Source organism: Nicotiana tabacum, chromosome 24 (genome assembly GCF_000715075.1).
Source record: "Nicotiana tabacum cultivar K326 chromosome 24, ASM71507v2, whole genome shotgun sequence".
Lineage (NCBI taxonomy): Eukaryota > Viridiplantae > Streptophyta > Magnoliopsida > Solanales > Solanaceae > Nicotiana > Nicotiana tabacum.
The window spans coordinates 60,712,336-60,733,232 of NC_134103.1; the positions used below are offsets into that span (position 1 = coordinate 60,712,336).

Consider the following 20,897-nt stretch of genomic DNA (forward strand, 5'->3'; position numbering starts at 1 on the left):
TTGATGGTACCTGGACCGCAAATCAATTTTGGAGAAGAACTTAGCAGCTTGCAATTGATCAAACAAATCATCTATCCTTGGCAATGGGTATTTATTTTTGATTGTGACCTTGTTGAGCTGCCGGTAGTCAATACACATTTGCAGCGATCTATCTTTCTTTCTGACAAAGAGAACTGGTGTGCCCCAAGGAGACACACTCGGTCGGATGAAACCTTTCTCTAGCAAATCCCTTAGTTGTTCCTTTAGCTCTTTTAATTTTGCTGGTGCCATTCTATAAGGTGAAATCGATATAGGCTGCGTGGCTGGCATCACATCAATCCCAAAATCAATCTCCCTATCTGGAGGAATTCCAGGGAGCTTATCCGGAAAGACATCGGGGAATTCATTCACAATTGGTACAGATTCAAGGGTAGGCACCTCAGTAGTGGTTTCCGTCACTCGGACCAAATAATAAATATACCCCTTCCTGATCAACTTTGTGGCCTTAAGGTAAGAAATAAACCTACCTTTTTGGCATAACATTATTCCCCTCCCACTCAACAGTTGGCTCGTTAGGAAACTCAAGCCTCATAAATCTAGTCTGACAGTTAAGTTTGGAAAAACATGAATAGATCCAATCTATTCCCATTATTACATCAAAATCAATCATCGCTAGTTCAATAAGATCGTCCATGGTATCCCGACCATGCACCGTGACAACACAATCCCTATAAGTCCGTGCGACCATAATAGAATCGCCAATTGGGGTAGATACAGAGAACGGCTCATGAAGTTGTTCTGGTTTTATCCCGAAGCTCGTAGCAACATAAGGAGTAACATAGGACAAAGAAGATCTGGGATCAATAAGGGCATACACATCATGAGATTAAACGGTCAATATACCTGTGACGACATCTGGGGAAGCCTCTGCACTCTGTTGACCACCCATAGCATAGTGTCGGTTGGGTCCTCCTGAACTCTGTGCACCACCCCTGGATTTACCATGCCCTGCGGGTGCTGAAGAGCCTAGAGCTGGAAGGTGTGCTGAAGATGTTGTAACTGTAGGACTGGATGACTGAACTGTGCCCCTGCCTGCACCCTGATGGGATGCACGACACTCCCTCTGAATATGGCATCTCATTCCGCATCTATAACATACTGGCATGTCCAGGTAGCAGACTCTCGAATGTATCCTCCCACACTTAGGGCATGGGGCCCTTTGCTACTGCTAGAATCTCCCTCCTAATCAGCCCTGATGGTGGGACCCCCTGCTGCCCTGACCGGGCCTAAAGCGAGTCCACTTCTGTTGATCGTGCCCTGAAGGCGGGGCACTAGCTGAAGACTGAGCATAAGACTGGATAGCCCTGATGATCCTCCCCGAAAAGCTGATCTCCCACCTCTGAATGAATCCCCAAGGTTGCCCGTTGATCGGGCCCTACTACTACTTTCCCGTTCCATCCTGAGTTTTAACTTTCGAGCGTCCGTAGCTTGGTTAAATGCCACCATCCTTCCATAGTTCATGTCAGAATTTAGAGCAGCTGTGGCAGCCTCATTAATAACCAAAGGGCTAAGGCCCTGCACAAATCGACGCACTCTTACCTCCATAGTCGGCATCATATGAACAGCATACTTCGACGGGCGCACGAACTCCATGTGATACTCCCACACATTCCTACTACCCTGTTTAAGGGTCTCAAACTCCACAGCATGGTCTGCCTTAGTCTCGACATGCAAGAAATGGTCTATGAAGGCATCCGCGAACTCACTCCATCTCGCCGGAGGGCTCCCCTCCTCACGGGAATCCTCCCACATCTCAAACCAGGAATATGCCACCCCTTTCAAACTATAAGAGGCCAATTCTACTCCCTCCATCTCAGTAGCACGCATAAATCAGAGAGTCTTATGCATCTCATCAATGAAATCCTGAGGGTCTGCCCCGGGATCAGTACCTGTGAACACTGGAGGGTCTAACTGAAGGAACTTGTTTACCCTGGAACCGAAAGAAACTCCTTGCAAGCTAAATGAGGTGGGTACAACATTTGACCTTTGAGCCTGCGAAGCTACTAACTGAGTCAGCATCTGAATAGCTCCTCTAAGATCCCCATCAGAAATACTAGGTCCTGGAGCTGGGGCTGGAGGTGGAACATGTATATCGGCGGGAGGGATTGTGGCACCCTCCGCGGGTGTAGGAACTGGGGTAGTCTGTTCTGGAGTAGATGAATCAGGCAGTGTGATAGTAGGGGGATTATCTCCACCCGCATTATCAAGTAGGGGATCAACAACCACTCTTGGTGTGGCATTGTCTTCTTGGCCAATTCTCACTCTCTTCTTAGGTGCCATTTACTGAAATTTAGAACAATGCACGAGTTAGAGGAGACCAACCTCACATCCAGCTCTATCGCACGATATAGAACAACAATGAAGGGTATTATTCCTAAATGTCCAAGTAGCCCCCTAATTAAAGATGTGGTCAACAACACACCGATAAGAATGGCTCTACTAGACACGGCTCCGAGACATCCTAGGACACTTTAAAACCTTAGGCTCTGATACCAAGTTTGTCATACCCCAACCTCGGGGAGCGCGACCGGCGCTCAACTGAGTGAACCCGGTTGAGCAAGCCTATTAAACCTTTCCTACCCGACACATTCATAATCCAAGAAGGGATCGCATCACCATTTGTAAAATAGGGGAGAGATCAATTATATAAATATACAAATGTTGCTAGTTCATTTTTCCTTATATACATTATGCCATAGTTGAGTTCCCAAAATACATCTCGATCCAACGACCACCCCAACATACATACATGACCCACATAAATGTCTACGGAGCCTCTAAGAATACAAAAGAGCAACAGGACAATGCCGGCAACAAGGCCCCGGCTATACCTCAAAATTTGAAAACTTATACAAAAGAAGGACTACATGACCCCTGGAGAAATGGGGCTCACCAAGACTGCTGTGAGGAGAGAAAGAGAGCACCACTATCTGCGATGGAACCACCTACATCCATTCAAAGATGTAGCTCTCCCGGCAAAAGGGATGTTAGTACTGTCGAATAGTACTAGTATATAAGGCAAACACCAATCTTAGTAGAATGAACAGTGAAACAAAGAGAAGGCAGTCATAATAATCAATAAGAACTTCATAGAAATACAAAGAAAACACTAAATAAGGGTCACATAGTTTCCAATTCAATCTTTCCGTCTTTTTAGATTAATAATCATTAGTGCCAAATGCCACAACTCACAATGCCACCGTGTTTTTACACGGAGTCCGGTCTCGGCCCGACCGGCTAAGCTATCTCAAGTGAGACATATCCATATCCACAATGTAAATCAATAATTCCAATACAAATTCTAACACAAATGCCACCATGTGTACAGCATAGCGTCCGATCTCGGCCCGATCGTCTAAGCCATCTCACTTGAGACATAACCTCTTTCAATTGTTCACTCAATTCACATTTCTTTCCCATCTTTCGTTATATGGCACAAACAGCCTCATTTATTAAGTAGTTCTTGGCACTTGGGAACATTTTACAATTCAAGTCTTTTCCCTTTTTATCCGTTCAAATAACGTCATCATTCATGTCGATAAGTACCATCATATAAGGCATTGAACACATAAGGGAAGGAGCTTGGAAACAACATAATTACGTTCTCAAATAGCATGATGACATGGTAACCATCTAAAACAATTAGGGGACATGAATCTTTCAATCCAACACACTAAGGCAAACAATTCTAGTATGATCAAGTTAGAATTTACACCCATTATTCGGACACCAGGAGTTCGATTCTAGGAAGAAGAGAGTTAGCCATACATACCTCAATTGCGCTTCTTTAGACTTTACAATTATCCGGACCCCTTAGCAACCTCAATCTATTTTAGCAATATACAAATTGAACCCAAAATTAGAAAAACGTTCATGGTTCTAGCTCACTTTTTCCCCCACTCTTTATCATACATGCATGCAAGATAAACCACCCTTATACCCATGAAGTATCACACTGGTACCCCATTATAGCTATGTTTGAAATTAAGAGCTGGGGTGATGAAGTCTTACCCTTTTGGATGAAGGATTTGGTGCTCTACTTGAATATTTCTAAAGCTTCAAGTAATGATTGAAGATCAATTTGATGAAAACTTAGGCCCTCCCTTTTGAACCCTTTCTCTCGCACTCTAGAAATATCAGAAAATGAGCTCAAAATAGACCTAAGGGGTATTTTAACTGAATGGGGGTCGGGTTTTAAATTAAGAAAAATGGTGCCCCGACATAGGTCTGCGATCGCATATGCGCCCGCATAATGGTTATGCGGTCCGCAAAGTGACCGCAGAAATGGCCCTCAGGGGCCTAAACTTTCGACTCAGGTATGCGACCAGTATGTAGTCCGCATACTTGTTCTGCGGTCGCATAATGCACCGCAGAACTCCCTCCGCAGAAACCCAAGAGGAAATTATGCGATTGATATGCAGTCTGCATATCGATTATGCGGTCGCATAATCGACCGCAAAACTGACCTCAAATTTGCCAAACTTACTGCTTCACTCTGCGGCCATTATGCGGTCCGCAGAGTGATTATGTGATTGTATAATGGGCCGCAGAAACGCTTTCTTTTGCGAAACATTTTCCTCTAAGTTCGTAGGTACTGTTCAGTCCAAAAAGTCCGAACCACGAAATGCAGGGACGAAGAATTTCTACTATAGTAATGCAGGAATCTATCTTGGCACCACAAAACCCCGAGTTTTTGGTTCAAATTTTTACGGGTCCTCACAATACTGCCATAATATCTCAAATTTTGGTAGACTTCGTGGCTGACTTTACTCCGGCCTTGATTCCCGAGGTTGAGAAGGAATTACTACTCACCTCGCGGACTAGCTCGGGGGTCTGGACCCTATTCACGAACGGTGCTTCTAACGCAAAGGGGTCCGGGATGGGCATCATATTAAAACCACCCACGGGTAATGTAATAAGGCAGTCTATTAGAACTATGAAATTGAGTAACAATGAAGCCAAATATGAGGCTATAATTGCATGTCTAGAACTGGATAAGAGCCTGGGGGCCGAGGTGATCGAGGCTAAATGTGACTCCCTCCTCATCGTCAACCAAGTTAATGGGATGTTTGAAGTAAAAGAGGAATGGATGCGGAGATACTTGGATAAGTTGCAAGTGACCTTACACCAATTCAAGGAATGGACTCTACAACATGTACCTCGAGATCAAAATAATGAGGCCAATGCGTTGGCCAATCTAGGGTTGTTAGTCGACTTCGACGAATTCAATTCCGGAGCAGTAGTGCAATTGATGAACTCGGTAATAGAAAAAGGTCACGCCGAGGTGAACTCAACAAGCTTGACTTGGGACTGGAGAAACAGATACATAGACTACCTTCAGAAAGGGAAATTGTCGTCGGATCCCAAGGAATCGAGGGCCCTACGTACTAAAGCTGCCAGGTTTGGCTTGGTCGGTGGAAAGTTATACCGAAGATCACTTTTCGGGCCACTATCTAGGTACTTGGGTCCGAGGGAGACCGACTACATAATGAGGGAAGTCCACTAGGGTATTTGTGGAAACCATTCGGGAGCGGAATCCTTGGTTCAGAAATTGATCAGAGCCGGTTATTACTGGAACGAGATGGAAAAGGATGTGAAAGACTTCGTTCGAAAGTGTAACGAATGCCAGAGGCATGCCCTAATGATTTATCAATCGAAGAAAATGCTTCACCCGGTCCTATCCCCCTGGCTGTTTATGAAATGGGGGATGGACATCGTTGTTCCCTTGCCATGGGCAACCTGCAAAGCCTAATACATATTGCTCATGACCAATTATTTCTCCAAGTGGGTCGAAGACAGGCGTTTGAGAAGGTTCAAGAAAAAGAGGTCATTGACTTCATCTAGGATCATACAACATGCCGGTTCGGGATACCAGCTGAGATGACTTGCGACACCGGGAGATAGTTCATCGGCGATAAGGTTAGTAAGTTTCTAGAAGACCACAAATTAAAAAGATCTTGTCGACACCCTACTACCCTAGTGGGAACGGTCAAGCGGGGGACACTTCCAAGTGGGGGACTTGGTATCAAGGAAAGTTACAATGCATACCAAGAACCCAAATGATGGGAAACTAGGCCCGAACTGGGAAGATCCGTACAGAGTTATCGGTATAACCGGGAAAGGCTCATATAAGCTCGAGTCAGGGAATAATGTACAACTATCCAACAAATGGAATGTGGAACATTTAAAGCAATACTACTGCTAAGGTACGAATAAAATTTCTTTGTAGTTTATTACGCTTTGAACTAACCCGTGCAAGTATTCGGTCGAGGATACATCTGAGGATTAGGTCTGAAAGTACGTGTTGTACTTTTTTTTCCTTAGACCGGTTGTTTCCCGAAGTGGGTTTTAAAGCAAGATTTTTAACAAGGCAATAGTAAAATGTGCTACCCTAGTTTTGAAGACCGGCCTGAGGCCGGGATTGCAGATCACCGGTATTGGATCAATAGTATTCGAGCTCTCACTAGCTTGGCCTCGAATGCTCGGGGGCCCATCATACCCTAAGTCAAGATCCCGAGTTCAAAAACTTAGAAGGCATTTTTTATTTGATATTGAAAGTCAAGGCTTGAATATTAGAATTAACTGTAAGGGTCAAATGGTCAAACGAACCGTGCCCGTGTAGCTCATTATTATCATGGCAGAAAGCTTTTGTACCTTTGATTATGTACTCTACATTCAAAGTAATAAAGCAGTTCGCCTTCTATATTTCATCAGTTCACATTTGTACCAGCGAGATTATCGTTAAGTTACTTAGAATAAATAGTAGGTTCGAACCCCTAAAGCCCACGGGCCTCCCCGAATCGGGGAATGCAATCCGATAATAAGATCGGACAACTCGGGCTACCAAATCCCAGAGGCACCGAGCCTATTAGGCAGGACCTAAACATGAAAGGCTACTGCCAACATAAAAAGGATCGGAGACGTTTGAGTCCGTACATAGAATATAAGGTCCTTACACATGATTGAAACCTATGAAAGAATACTTCAGACCCGGCCATAAAAAGAGCCACCTTTGGCAAACAATAATCATGTCCGGTTAAAATATTCAAGTATTTTAAAGACTTCATTTTTTATCGATATTCCGAAGTCAAATCAACACGGAGTTGTTACTTAAACCTGGCCTCATCTGAGCTTTGGGGGAATGAAGAGTCTAAGTTATGCCAAATTCTATGCTAAGGCATCGATGGCATATTTTAAACAAAAGGTTATAAGCAAACGCTGAAAAGTAAAGGACACATTATAGCCGAAAGAAAATTTACTATATATATCGAAAGTATTTACCGAGGCACTATGAAGCGGCCCCAAAATAAAACAAAATGTACAAAGGAATACAAAAAATAAACTAAGGAATTTTCCGCCTAGTCTTTGCCGGAGCCTGACTCGCTGCCCGAGCCCTCGGGCTTGTATATCTCTTTGGACTCGGCCTATTCGCCTCTTTAATCTCCTCGACGTTCTCCCTCCGAGATAGCCACTTTACATACTCGTCCTTTGTTATTATATGGGCCTCGGCCACCTCCACATCATTCTTATATTGGGCCAGCATATCCTGGACCTCAGAGGACGCATTCGAAGCTTCCTCTAACTTGGACTTCAGTGTGGTGTACTCCCGGGCAAGGGCATCCCGTTCTGAGATGGCCGAGTCCAATTGTGCTTATTGCTCATCATTCAACCGAAACCATTTATCGGCTTTATCCTTCATCACCCGGAGCTGGTCCTTGGCCGATGCCGAATCCTCTTTGGTGGCTTCCTTTTCCGAGGCCAGGAGATCCATCTTGCTCCTCAACGCCTCTGCCGAGGCTTTGACTTCGTTCATTATGGCTCGGAGTTGGTCGATCAGGTTTATTTTCTCTTAGACCTGCGAGGTTGTGGCATTAGCAGTTGTGCTTAGCCTCTCTTTATTAATCTCAAACACCCTTACCTTTTCGACCAGAACGACATTCTCCCGTTTCAATGAAGAGGTCTCCTTTTGAGCTTTTTCCAGCTCCGTTTCACCCTTACCTTTGCTCACTGAGAGCTTTGTACATGTCCTTTGCCGGACCTGCTCCTTGAGCTCGAACTCGAGATGACTCGCCTCCATTCGAGACTGATGGAAGCTTAATGATGAAGCACTGAGGCTTGGGGAACAAAATTGATGAAATCATGAGAATATGCTAGGGCTTAATGAACCCTTTAAGGGATATAAAGAAAGGAAAACATACCATGTTCGACACCTATTGGGCCTCGTTGAAAAGGCTCGGCGCATCCACTTCGTTAATCTTCGCATGGTCCTCTTCGGTCACCAAGCAACAAAGGTAGCTGGTTATGCTAACCGGCCCGGACAGCACCCTGGTATCTGTCGGGATCGTAAACATGATTGTTCTCTTATGGTCGGGATTCACGCTCGGGGTGGGGAACTGCTTCACCAGCTTTGGGCTCGATCTCGGCCCACCTGACTCCGGCAACACGTCCTTTTTCGGGATCTACAAGTGGCCAAACCCGGTGTATTCCTCCAGTACACCAATGTCTATGCCTTCGAAGAACAGGTTGAGGGCCTCAGCTTATGTCTCGATTGGCGTTTCTTTAATGGCTTGGGCCTCGTCAAATAGAGACTCCATGTGAGATGGTGACTCTGGGATATCAATGACATCAGTGGCTTCTCTCGAAGCCGGAGTAGTTTCTCGAGAGGCCGTAGCCACAGGCTTTCCCTCGAGATCTCGAGCTGAAGAAGGTTTGGCCTTATGGTCACTTCCCTCTGGCTCTGCCCGTTCTTCTACAGCAATGGCCAGCTCATGAGAGATAAAATCCAAGCCATCATCTTCGGGGTAGTCCTTGAGTCGGTAAAGGGAATTAGGGTCCAGTTCCCTGGCCCGAGTACTCTTTTAGCTGCTCTTTCGGACCCAGACATTGACCCTCTTTTTCTTGGCATCGGCTTCCGCATCCGGGGAGCCGAAAGACCCCCTCATTCTTTCTTTCTCTTCCTTCTTCATAGAGGCCTTGTTCTCGTCCACTACCCGAAGCTCAGTGGTCTTGGGCAAATCTGTAGAAGGGAGAAAGGGATTTAGTAAGAACAACAGTAGAACAAAAGGGAAATTCAATCGGGGAAAGAAGGACACTCACCATGGGAACGGGCCTCCCACTTTCCTTTTGAGTGTTTGCGCCACTCGCACTCGGAGTACATCGATTGCTTGCAGATCCCGTCGACCTACTCCTTGAAATGGGGGACTGCATTCGGGACTCGGGCAACTGCTGCACAATGGGAAAATCAGGCGATGAGAAAAAAATAATAAAATCAAAGAACTATTTTAATTACTTAAGAGGAGACGAACTTACGTTTTGAGTTCCACTTCTCAGGGAACAACAGGAAATCAGAGGGAATGACATACTCGATCTTCACCCGAATGAATCTCCCCTGCCAGCCTCGATCCCTGTCTTCGTCGATGCTCGAGAAGGGGGCCTTCTTTGCCCGTCAGTCAAGCTTGATCAACCCCCCTCGAAAGATTCGGGGGCCGTAGATATGGAGTAGGTGATTGATAGTGAATCGGTGCTCCTCCGTGTTATTAACAAAGTGACGGAGGAGAATCACAATGCTCCATAAAGATGGATGGATCTGCCCGAGGCAGACCTCGTACCGTTTACAAAAGTCGAGGACCACCGGGTCACCGGGTCAAGTTTGAAGGGGTATGTGTAAACGCTCAAGTACCCCTTCACATGAGTAGTGATGTCCTCATCGGGACCGGGGATGACTATTTCCTTGCCTTCCCACTTGCAGTCCTCCCGGACCGTCGGGAGCGTGTCTTCCGTGATAGAGCAGATGTACCTCCACACCTCCTCACCACGATCCCCTTGTTTGTAGGCCTTCTGACCTTAAAATTGTTGTCTATGGAGTAGCCTCCGGGAACAAAGTCCTTAAGGGGAGGTTCCGGGTCCACTGTCGATAAGGTCACTTTTCGATGTCAGCGGCCGCAGTGGCAGTTGAAGGGGTGGTATTCTGAGGCACGGATTTTGAGGTTTTTGCTATCGAATTCTGGAAATATGAATGTTTGAAGGCGAATATGAAGGTTTGAAGAAGAGTATGAAGATTTGAAGGTCAAACGTGAAGATTCAAAGATAAAATATGAAGATTTGAAGATGGGAGATGAAGAAATAAAGATGTGAAGAACAATGTATGAAGATTTGAAGGAATTATGAGCAAGTAAAAAGTTCAGGGGTAACTTAAGAAGATTTGAAATCGAAAAGTAAAAAAGTGAAAAAAGAACCGGAGCTTTTATAGGAGGGAGGTAATTAATGAGTGACGTTTTGCATTCGAGGATGGTCAACCGGCGGCTAACACATGTCCGAAGTCAGAATGACGCAACTGATGGGACATTTCACTGACTCGTCGACCCGATTGTAACATACGGAGGAAGGAAACGAGGTCGATTAATCACTTCTCGTCGTTTCGATAAATTTGCTCTCCGAAAAGTGAGGGGACTATATGTGTATGGGTAAAATTGAGGATAAAGTTACCCCCGATTTTTCCGGTAAAGAAACGAGAGGGAAGCACGATCTGGCATGACCTCGAGTAAAGCCGATGGGTTCCACGTCTCAGAGCCCGGAGAGGATGAATGGTGCAGCAGGGACTGGAAATGGATGAGCATCGGATCCGAGCAGAGTGAAGGTCCGAGACTAAGGGAAAAAACGGTTAGGCATGATAAGTGGAGAGCCGTAATATCCGCCCTCAACCGGATGTTATGGCGCGAACCCCGACGGATATCAACTACAGATCAACATTTACTGGATGAAGAATATTTTTTTTTTACCTTTTTTAGACTTGTATTGGGATTGAAACTCTCCTACTACATAAAAAGGAGAACCTTTTCATTTGAAAACCACTGTTGGCATGCATATCAAAGCAATAAAAGTTTATTTTTGTTCTCTAGCCACTGTTCATAGTGTTCTTTAGGTGCTTATTTATTTAGTTGCAACTGAGCCCGTCTCGAGAGCTCGACCGAGGTCAATTTTCAGTATTCATCCAAAAGCGAGGCTTAATTGTCCATCACGTTTGGTGTGACCGTTTCATTTCTCTTTACTTTAATTATTTTCTGTTCATAGATCATCCGTGTTAAATTAAATTACGTATCCTTTAAATCGCGTACAAATTTAATTGTTACTTATTTTAAGATAAACAATGCGAAAAGCCTTAAGATGGAGAGCAAAGCATCTTTCATTCGTTGATGCTCTTTCGCATGTTTGTTATAAATTAAAGAACTGAATACAACGGAACAAGATAACTCATTTCAAAAGGAACACAAAATGCAGCTGCATACAGTAAGGGGAAAAGCCTACTATTTTGTTGACATATTTGCGTATCGAAATACTTTTAAAGGAAACTATCTTCTGCTCATAAGTAATGATTCTTTTCCCACTTTAATGGAAAATTTTCTGTGCAATTGCTTTTACTTTTTGAAATTATGTTTTGGATTATTTTCAGCTTTGGTGACATATGAGATTATTTTTAATGTTTAATTGGCATTAAAATTGGATTTGGAAAAAGTACGTTTAGAGAAGTTCTTTTCTTTTTTTTTAAAAAGTCCATATGACATTTTTTCTCATCGTTTTCCTCTAGCTTGAAAGGTGTCCAATATTGCATTATAAGACATGGGGTATCATAAGCATACAAAATATAAGTAATATAAACGTGTCACTGCCTCCAGTGAAATTGGAAATTACATTCCCGAGGCTGATGTGGAATAACCTCATCGGCCAAAACCTCTAAGAACACGGCATCCGCCAAACACACATTCCATTCAATTTTAATCTCAAAACACATATCCATCATTCTCTCTACCTCTTAATTTTCTCTTTCCCGGGAAATTCACCTGAAGAATTTTCCTGGAAATCTTCCCTTCCACGTCCACTCGTCATTTTCCATTAATCGTTATCAACTCTATTATTGTAAAAATTTAATGATTTTTGGTTCTCATTATTTTGCATGTTGAATTTCGAAATTCGTAGTATTAATTTGATGATTTTTGTATGATGAATACATCAGATGGCAACGAGTGTAGGAGGAGGAACGCCGTCGAGGAGAAGCTTGTCAATGACAAGCTTATCCTCCCATTCGAAGAAGAAAACAGGCGGCGTCGATACTGCAGGAGGACTCCCTGTTTCTCCTCATCGCAAATCTCTACCTTCTTCTCGTTCCATGTCCGTTTTTCTTTCCCTGCTTATTCATTTTTTAATTTTTTATTCCCTAACATTTTTATGCGCTTTAAATTGAATATATCACGAGGCTTTGTTTCGTAAAACTTACATGCAAAGATGTTTATGTGAGTCGAGGATATCTTTCTTTCTTTCTTTCTTTCTCTTTTTGTCGAATCGATTTATTTTGTTATCGAACATTGAGGTGCATTACCCTGAAGGTCATAGAAATTTAGGTACATTTCTCCTTTAGGTTGTGGAGATAATCAGGGGCCTCTGTAGTATTGGAGTATCTGTCCTCTGCTTGAACCATATATAGTTGAACAGAATGCATGTATTTATCTGTGTGTATGTAAGTCTATTAAGTTGGCGCCAATTGCCAAAGAGCATAGACTCATAGTGAGACAATATGACCATGTGCAAGTGAATTTGGGAGCTGATGGTTATTGCTTAGTGTCCGCATATTAGTGATATTGATAATGTTGGAGAAGTTTGTCCTGCCACTACGGCGAAATGATTAAAGTGTGAACTAGAATATTGGTTAAAATTCTAATGTGTCCCGAAAGGTGTACTTCTCTTGATGATCATTTTTTCACCAACTTGAACATTGAAGTCAGAAATGAGCTTGTGGTGCAATTCGAACTGGATGAAGGGAAAGAAGAGCTTATTAGGAATTAAGGACAATGAAAAACTAAACAATGATCCGGTTGAATCAAGTATATTTGGAATTGCATATAGTTGATATTGCAGCTGGTAAACGCCAGTTTGGAGGTCTATACCCGGAATTCATTTGCCTTGATAAACACCTCTGATGGTGGTATGGTACTTCCATTAAGAGTTTCCAAAATACATGGAAAAGCTGCTTCAAATTGAATGTAACCTTGTAAGCTACAGCCAATCTGTAAAACTCAAAACCGAGTACATGTAATGTAGGTGTTTGCTTCTGTTGTTTCATGTAGCCGTTCTTTAGAACTACATGTGTGCAAGTTGTCAGAGGATTTTGCTTATTGTGTAAGTTTATCAGGGGTTCTTTTTTGGGTGGTCGAATTTATTCGTTTCTATGCAGCTTTATTCACTTTTAGGGTTCTTTTGTCATTTAATTATCTTCTCTTCTTTTAACTTGAAATCTTAATCCATATAGTAGAAAATTTTCAAATGCAAAGCCATAGAGATTATTTTGTTAGTGAAGATAGTCATGCTACCTTAAAATTATACAGTCAGGTTCAGTGTTGGATTATTAACAATCAACCTGAGCGGGAACAGTCACTTGTATATTTCCTTTTAGTTAAAATGATTAGTTTCTCCCTAACATTTAACAGGGGTCTGACTGGAGAGCGGACAGTGAAGAGACTTAGGTTGTCTAAAGCTTTGACAGTACCTGAGACTACAAGTATTTATGAAGCATGCCGCAGGATGGCTGCTCGCAGAGTTGATGCTCTATTGCTGACCGATTCAAATGCATTACTATGTGGTATCTTGACGGATAAGGTTTGATCTGAATCTTGTGTAATCCTATTTTAAACCTCATTAGACTCAAGATATGTAGATCTGCTTCTTCGCTAATATTTTTCCATTTTCACCGTGAACATGATATCATTGACTAACTTTCCCTTTGTCATTTTGTTTTTCTATCTTCGGGAAAATTGAAGGATATTGCAACAAGAGTTATTGCGGGCGAAGTCAATATTCAGGAAACATCTGTTTCAAAGGTTATGACGAAACATCCTGTTTTTGTGCTTTCTGACACACTTGCTGTAGAAGCATTGCAGAAAATGGTGCTAGGTTGGTGTATCTGAAATAATAGAATGTTTTACTTCTTGCAACCTTATCCAACATCTCACCTTTGTTACTCACTTCAGGAAAATTTAGACATTTGCCAGTTGTTGAAAATGGAGAGGTCATTGCTTTGCTTGACATAGCAAAATGTCTTTATGATGCTATTGCTCGCCTTGAAAGGGCAGCAGAGAAAGGAAAGGCTATAGTAGCTGCTGTTGAGGGAGTTGAAAAAAACTGGGGAGCGTCTATTTCTGGTTGGTCGAACATTTTCTGCTGTTACTATTTATGTGCTGACTTTACCCAGTTCATGTGACTGAGTGACAGTATCTGATTGGACTTAGCTAGTGAAATGTGTTAACTTTTTTCATATTTTCTTGTTTGTATCAGGTGGCTCTGATTCATTTATTGAAACACTTCGGGAGCGAATGTTCCGGCCTTCACTCTCTACCATCATTTCTGAGAATCCAAAGTAGGTAATATCTTCACTTTTAACCTCCTAACGAATACGTCTTTCACCTATAACAGAAGATAGATGTTTTGCAAGTCACCATTTGGTGTGTTGTTTCCAGGACTGTTACAGTTGAACCAAGTGATACTGTTCTAGACGCAGCTAAAAAGATGCTTGAAACTCAAACAAGCTCCGCAATCGTGGCTGTTGACAAGAAACCACGAGGAATTTTAACGTGAGTATTTTCCCCTTGTGTTAGTCAGTTAATAATTCCGAACTGTACATAATGGCATGCTAATCACCGCATAGATTTGCCTCGTGATCTGTGCAGTTCAAAGGACATATTGATGCGAGTCATAGCACAAGATCTTTCGCCCGAGTCCATTCTTGTTGAGAGGGTAATCTCTTTCGCTTTAGTATATCAATATGTTTATTATAATTAAAATAAAAAACATTGAGAATCAGTATTGCTTCTTATTTAGTTTTGCTTCCTTTGTTTAGGTTAGAGAAAAAACTTGATCTTTGACAACTTTTGTCTTATTTTATGACTAATGTCCAGGTAATGACTGCCAATCCTGAATGTGCTACGACGGATACACCTATTGTTGATGCTTTACATACAATGCACGATGGGAAATTTTTACACCTTCCTGTAGTTGATAGAGGTAGCATTGACCTTTTAGAGTACAGTTTGGAAGCGGTTATCTTCTTTTCCCTGATCTGATTACATTTGTGTATCAATTTGCTGCAGATGGAATTGTAGTTGCTGTGGTTGATGTGCTTCATATCACTCATGCAGCTGTAGCCACGGTAAGGCAGCATATACAGATATGTTACTTTTATGGTGACAGATGAACTTCTCAAATCCAAGTAGTTACCATGCATCTATAGCTTCTTTCAAGAAGTTTACAAGCTTCTGAAAGTATTGACCACTTTGTCATGTCTGTATATATCAGCGGAAAATGGAAAGGAAGAACATAAGAAGCCCTGTGGTCCATAGATTATTGACTAGCCAGTTATTTTAGCAGTTCATCTATGTGTGCTTTGTCATGCTTCCATGTGCTGCGTGGAATGCCTATCAGTAAGTTTCTAAAGATCACGGCACTGCATTAAAGCCATGATATTAGGAGAATGCATTCACAATTGATTGTGAATGGGAAAACGTTAACTATTATATATTGGAAGAAATGGCGGAGCTAGAGCATCCGCTACAAGTTCAGACGAACCCAATAACTTTTGCTTAGACCCTGTATAAATATTTAACTAGGAATCCAGTAACAAAACGAGCTATAGGTTCAGTGGCTAGTTCAGAACCATAAACTTCAAATCCTAGCTCCGCCTCTGATTGGAAGTTGCAAATCTTAATGTCAAGTTGCTAAACAGGTCGTCATGTTACAATCTGATTGAAGAGTGAAAATTACAAAATATGTGACTATGGCTAGTTCAATCTGAAAGTTCTAGGCATTGGACCTAAACAACATACAAATCACAATTTTTCTATAAGAAGTTCCTTGGGGGACATCTATAAGAAGTCCCTTGGGGGACATCCCATAAAATTGGAACAGTATTTGAAAAAGAAGCATATAATTTGAAAATAGGAAGAAAAATTATGTTTTAGATAACCCAACTAGGAACAACAACAATCAACATTTGGCCTCAGAGGCATCTGAGAAAATTGTTTGTGGTTTTCTTATTGCGTCTTTTGTGAAGCTCAACATAACCAACTGATGTTTCTGGCTAACATTCTGTTGGTCGATCTCTTCTGACCGTCTTGCATATATCTGCCTGTTTGAATTCTGCTAGTTCTATTTACTTCTTCCCCTCCCCAGAAAAGACAAAACCGAAGAAAGTAAACCTTACAAGGATTTAACTACTTTGATGAGCATGCCACATAACCATGTAGATCCCAAAAACATATATTGGACTCCATGAGATGGGTTTATCAAGACTGGTTTCTTAAGGCAAGTCTGATGTTCTGTTAGTTTTGTTCCTATTTGCGGATATAAATAAATGGAGTTCATTTAATTATGTTGAAATATAGAACTAAGCTTGGTCCTGATTCACCAATTCTATCTGCTTGAGGATATTACCAATATTCTTGCAAGTGATTACAGCCTTTCTGGATATGGTGCTACTATATTCAACTTTCTTTGATTTCAGATGGTGAATATGTCAAGCCCATCCTTTCTCCAGCACTCCTCCAATCTTTGCTCTCTGCAGAATGTGTTCGGTTGAAAATGTTTTTGGGTTCTGAGTCCACTTTTATTTTCATCGTACAAATATTAATTGGTGGACTTACTTTATTGGTTTAAGGAAGAAGGAAGTACATCTAAAATTTACTAGAGATGTGATCTTTTATCTGTCTTGTTTCCTTAACCGACTAAACCATAATTAGAATGTTACTTTCTTGTGATACAGTTTGCAAATATAAATATCATTTGAGCATCAAAGTTTCTTATAAAATCTCATTATTGTTAAAATTGGATCATAATCTTGCTGTACTTTTAATATTTAAGGGATAATAACATTATGCCTACGCGTAGCATTGCAAGTCTTCTTGCTCCCCTAGCTTGTATAGAATTAACTACTCCTTGCTAACTAGGTGGGAAATACTGCTGGGGTGAATAGCGAAGTTGCAAACACTAGGATGCAAAAGTTTTGGGATTCAGCTATGGAATTGTCCCCAGATGAGGAGGAAGAGACACGGAGGTTATAATCTTACTTTCCCTATTACCTCTGTTAAATCATATTTTATTGCTTTATTATTAATTCTAACATCCATTTATATGACATCTCAGCATTGGTTCCTTGAAATTGGCTTCTGAAGGGGCAGAATTGAGGAGATCTATTTCCTATCCTTCATCGAGCCTTCCAAATACTTTTGCATTCAAGATTCAAGACAGAACAGGGAGGATGCACAGATTCAACTGCGGTATGTTCGTTGCGAGCAGTTTGTAACTTAATAAAAACAATAAGTACTTGTCATGTGAGGCTTCATGTATCTTGCAATTAACATTGCTTCCATGATAAGAACACTTGCCATATAGGCCTTAAGTATATTGCTTCCATATTCACAAGAAATGGGAGTTCTTTAACGTTTCATGCATCTTGAGACTTGTCTTCTGAACTATTATGCTTCTGACTCCTTTCAATTTTATGGGAGTTCCAGGTGTGCTATTATCTTTTGCATATCAACTCCTTTTCTTCTTTGCTCCTCCTTGAGTTGGTACTGTTGAAATTTCCATCAATCATTGTATATTTAGCAGTATTCTTGTTTATTCATGTTTCTGTTGTTAAAGAGAGTCATTGGAAGTGTGCATATTGCCACCTAAAACATAATAATAAGGAAATTGATATGATGTGAGTATTCTGTTTATTCTCCATCATAATCAGCAGTTAATCATGTTTCCACTCCCATGGTGGCCTTACTGTTTCCCTGATTCAGATATTCGGAGCATGACAGATCTTCTAACTGCAATTATTCAGAGAGTGGGGGATGACATCGACCGAAAGAACCTTCCTCAAATTCTGGTAGGAATCAATTTGGTTCTACATGGACATGTTTATCCTTACTTTATTCCCTTGTACGAACAAGATGACTGCTATAATATTCATTGGCGATGCTCTCTTGCAGTATGAAGATGAAGACCATGACAAGGTTGTATTAGCAACAGAGAGCGATCTCACAGCTGCCGTCGACCATGCAAGATCTGCAGGTTGGAAGGTATGATCGACTGGTTCTTGGTTCTATAACATGATTTAATTTGTCCAAATTAAGAGTAACTATCTAGAAGATACGGTTAGATCTTCGATTAAGAACTTTTTGTTTTGGATCCAATTTAATACTAAACAAGTCCGAACTAATAATTGAATACTTGTGCTGGAAATTTCCCAAGTCGTTTTCACTTCTTTGGTAGCTCAACAGATGTACTCCTTTACACCGCTTATGCGTTCAAAAATCAAAGCATAATACTTCACAATTCAAGATACAGTCAGTGGCGTAAGCAGGATCCCTGGCAAGCAATGTCAGAAACAAATAAAAAATCATTATAACAACATCATATTAAGAAAACACATTCAAATCATATCAATGAAATATAATTTAAGTACATTAATACGGCCTTTTTGACAAGTTTTTCTTTTTTAAGGTGAATTCATAATAGCTATATTAACTAGTACGTAATATTTTAACACTTCTTCCATGTACTGGCAGCTCTAGTCCACTGATTTTTCTGTCCTTGGCCTCCTTAGGTGGTCGCAGGTTCATCTCTACTAGACGCTGCCATTCTAACAAATGAAAACACTATCATTTAGACAAATGAAATAAATGAAAGCACAAAAAGGAAAAAAGTGTGTTTTGACAGACTTGATCCCCCGACTTTCATTTGATAAAATAACCCGCTGAACCAGTTGGACTATGAACACTGACAGTCAAGTGGTGTAATTTTTTATATGAAATTAGTTATATTTCCAACAACACTTTCCAGCGAAGCAGTCACGTGACATTGCTTGGCCTGAGGTGCCTCCGCCCCTATATATATCCACCACCAATACATCGGGGGATTCATCATAAGCGGAGTTTGATCTCTTCTAGTGGTATTTCCTTAGATTAGTATTGCTTATAAGTAACTTGATACAATCAGATATTGTTATATTCCTCCTCCTTTCTGGTATATAAAATACGGATTGATGAGAGAAAATCAACTTCTACAGGGACTAAGATTGCACTTAGACTATTCAGGAAAGCGTGGCCGTAGGAAGGGTTCAAGCTCCAACAATTTGGATTATGCTCATACAGAATCTGCATGGGCTTCAGCTTACAGCGCTGTAGCAGCTGGTGCGGCATTAGTTGCAGGTTTAGGCGTAATAGCATTCTTAAGGAGATCTAGTAACTGATCATATGAAAATGAAATTTTCCATTTAATGTACAGTGCAGCGGGAATAGCACATTAATTCAAGTTGATTTGAGTGGATGTTGGCTCTGGTATAGGTTTTGGATTTTTAGCTCTATAGTGCAGTCCAATTGGTTTTTTCTTGGTCTATAATGATGTAAATTATTTCCCTTTGTAACTCACTGATCTTGAAGTTATCTTCAATAATAAACTGGAGAGAGTATGCTTAGTGCCAGGATTTTTGTAGCGAAAAGGAGAAGAGACATAATTAGTAGTAGTAATTATTTCTTTGTGTTTACTATCTGCTTTTATGTTTTTAATTTTTTGTTTCCTTCTCCCCCTTTATTCTCATAGAAAGATGGACAACTTTATTTAGTAATCATTAGTGTACTTAGAGGAATATTGTTTTGCAATAACTAAATTAAGACAGACATATTGGATTTGTATTTTTGGTCAGACGATTCCTTTTTTCTCGTCCTAGTAATAATGATTGAAAGCTGTGGATTTCGCGAATAAATAAAATCAACAGATACGACTACCTAACTGCCTCTTAAGTCAAAATTGATAAGTTGGATTTGTTCGGAGTTCTTCTTTTCCTGAAACATGAAGAGAAATTTTATTTTGTATCTCACGTGTCAAGCGATACTTAATGAGGCGTTTCTTTACTTGACAAGTGGCAGGTGTCCTTCACATTCTCTCCAACATGAATGAGAGAAAAAACTCAACCAGTGAACACCGCCCGGAACTAAATTAACACAAATTGTAACTCGAACGATCGAAAAAGAAGTACAAAGTACCTATAGTGCATGATAGGCATGTGCTATTGCCAAATGTTTTAGGCTAATGGATGTTTGGGCAACTTTGACCGAGTATAGGGCATGCCTACCATGAGCCATACTTCTTCACCCATATAACACCTGAGGCAGTGAGTCCGTTGACCTATCTTCTTCAATTTCTCTCTCATTTTCTCTCTTCTTTAACTTCATCTTAGATTAGTTATGTCTAATGCTTCACAAAGTTTAATGTATTTCATAGAATGCCATATTTGCCGCTTTTGAGATTACTGTAAGTTGAGGCTTCAACGACTGAAAAAACCCCAGCCGAAGATTTGGGGTTGCAAAGAGTAATTTGTATCGATTAATATTTACATATGATATGTGATGACCCGACAGGTCATCTAGAGCTTTAACCCTTAATTATGTGTCTCGAAACCTCAAATAGCTCCTTTTAGCTTTCCTCAATTTACGTGCGGAGTCTGTGACTTTTTTCGAAAGGCTTTTATGTGAAAAAATAATTTAAATATGAATTCGTGCCTTAAAAATTTATTTGAGTTGACTTCGATCAACGTTTTGAGCAAACAGACCCGGACCCGTATTTTGACGATTCCGGTAGGTCCGTATCATGATTTGAGACTTGGGCGTATGCCCGGAATTGAATTTGGAGGTCCATAGCTCGAGTTATCGAAATTTATTGAAAATTTAAAGTTTAAAGGTTTAAAGAATTTATAAATTTGATCGAAGTTTAACTTTATTGCTATCGGGTCCGGATTTTAGTTCCAGAGCTTGGTATAGGTTCATTATTGT

At 41.1% G+C, this 20,897-nt stretch overlaps 1 protein-coding gene across 1 annotated transcript; it reads left to right on the plus strand.

Moving 5' to 3' along the window:
* The first annotated feature begins 11,727 nt into the window (after positions 1-11,727).
* On the plus strand, positions 11,728-19,565 carry LOC107787970 (CBS domain-containing protein CBSCBSPB1-like). The gene is made up of 15 exons (XM_016609600.2): positions 11,728-11,952; positions 12,050-12,204; positions 13,518-13,686; positions 13,848-13,980; positions 14,058-14,228; positions 14,362-14,443; positions 14,544-14,657; positions 14,754-14,820; positions 14,982-15,087; positions 15,174-15,232; positions 17,025-17,131; positions 17,221-17,354; positions 17,868-17,953; positions 18,057-18,146; positions 19,136-19,565. Exons 2-15 carry the CDS (start codon positions 12,050-12,052, stop codon positions 19,316-19,318), a joined length of 1,656 nt encoding a protein of 551 aa, XP_016465086.1. The 5' UTR covers positions 11,728-11,952; the 3' UTR covers positions 19,319-19,565.
* Positions 19,566-20,897: the final 1,332 nt, after the last annotated feature.

What these genes read in the sequence shown, in the direction of transcription:
- LOC107787970 (XM_016609600.2), top strand. Translation starts at nt 12,050, where the DNA reads ATGGCAACGAGTGTAGGAGGAGGAACGCCGTCGAGGAGAAGCTTGTCA. An exon ending in CTACCTTCTTCTCGTTCCAT is followed by an intron (nt 12,205 to 13,517) that starts GTCCGTTTTTCT and finishes AACATTTAACAG; the next exon opens with GGGTCTGACTGGAGAGCGGA. An exon ending in CTGGGGAGCGTCTATTTCTG is followed by an intron (nt 14,229 to 14,361) that starts GTTGGTCGAACA and finishes TGTTTGTATCAG; the next exon opens with GTGGCTCTGATTCATTTATT.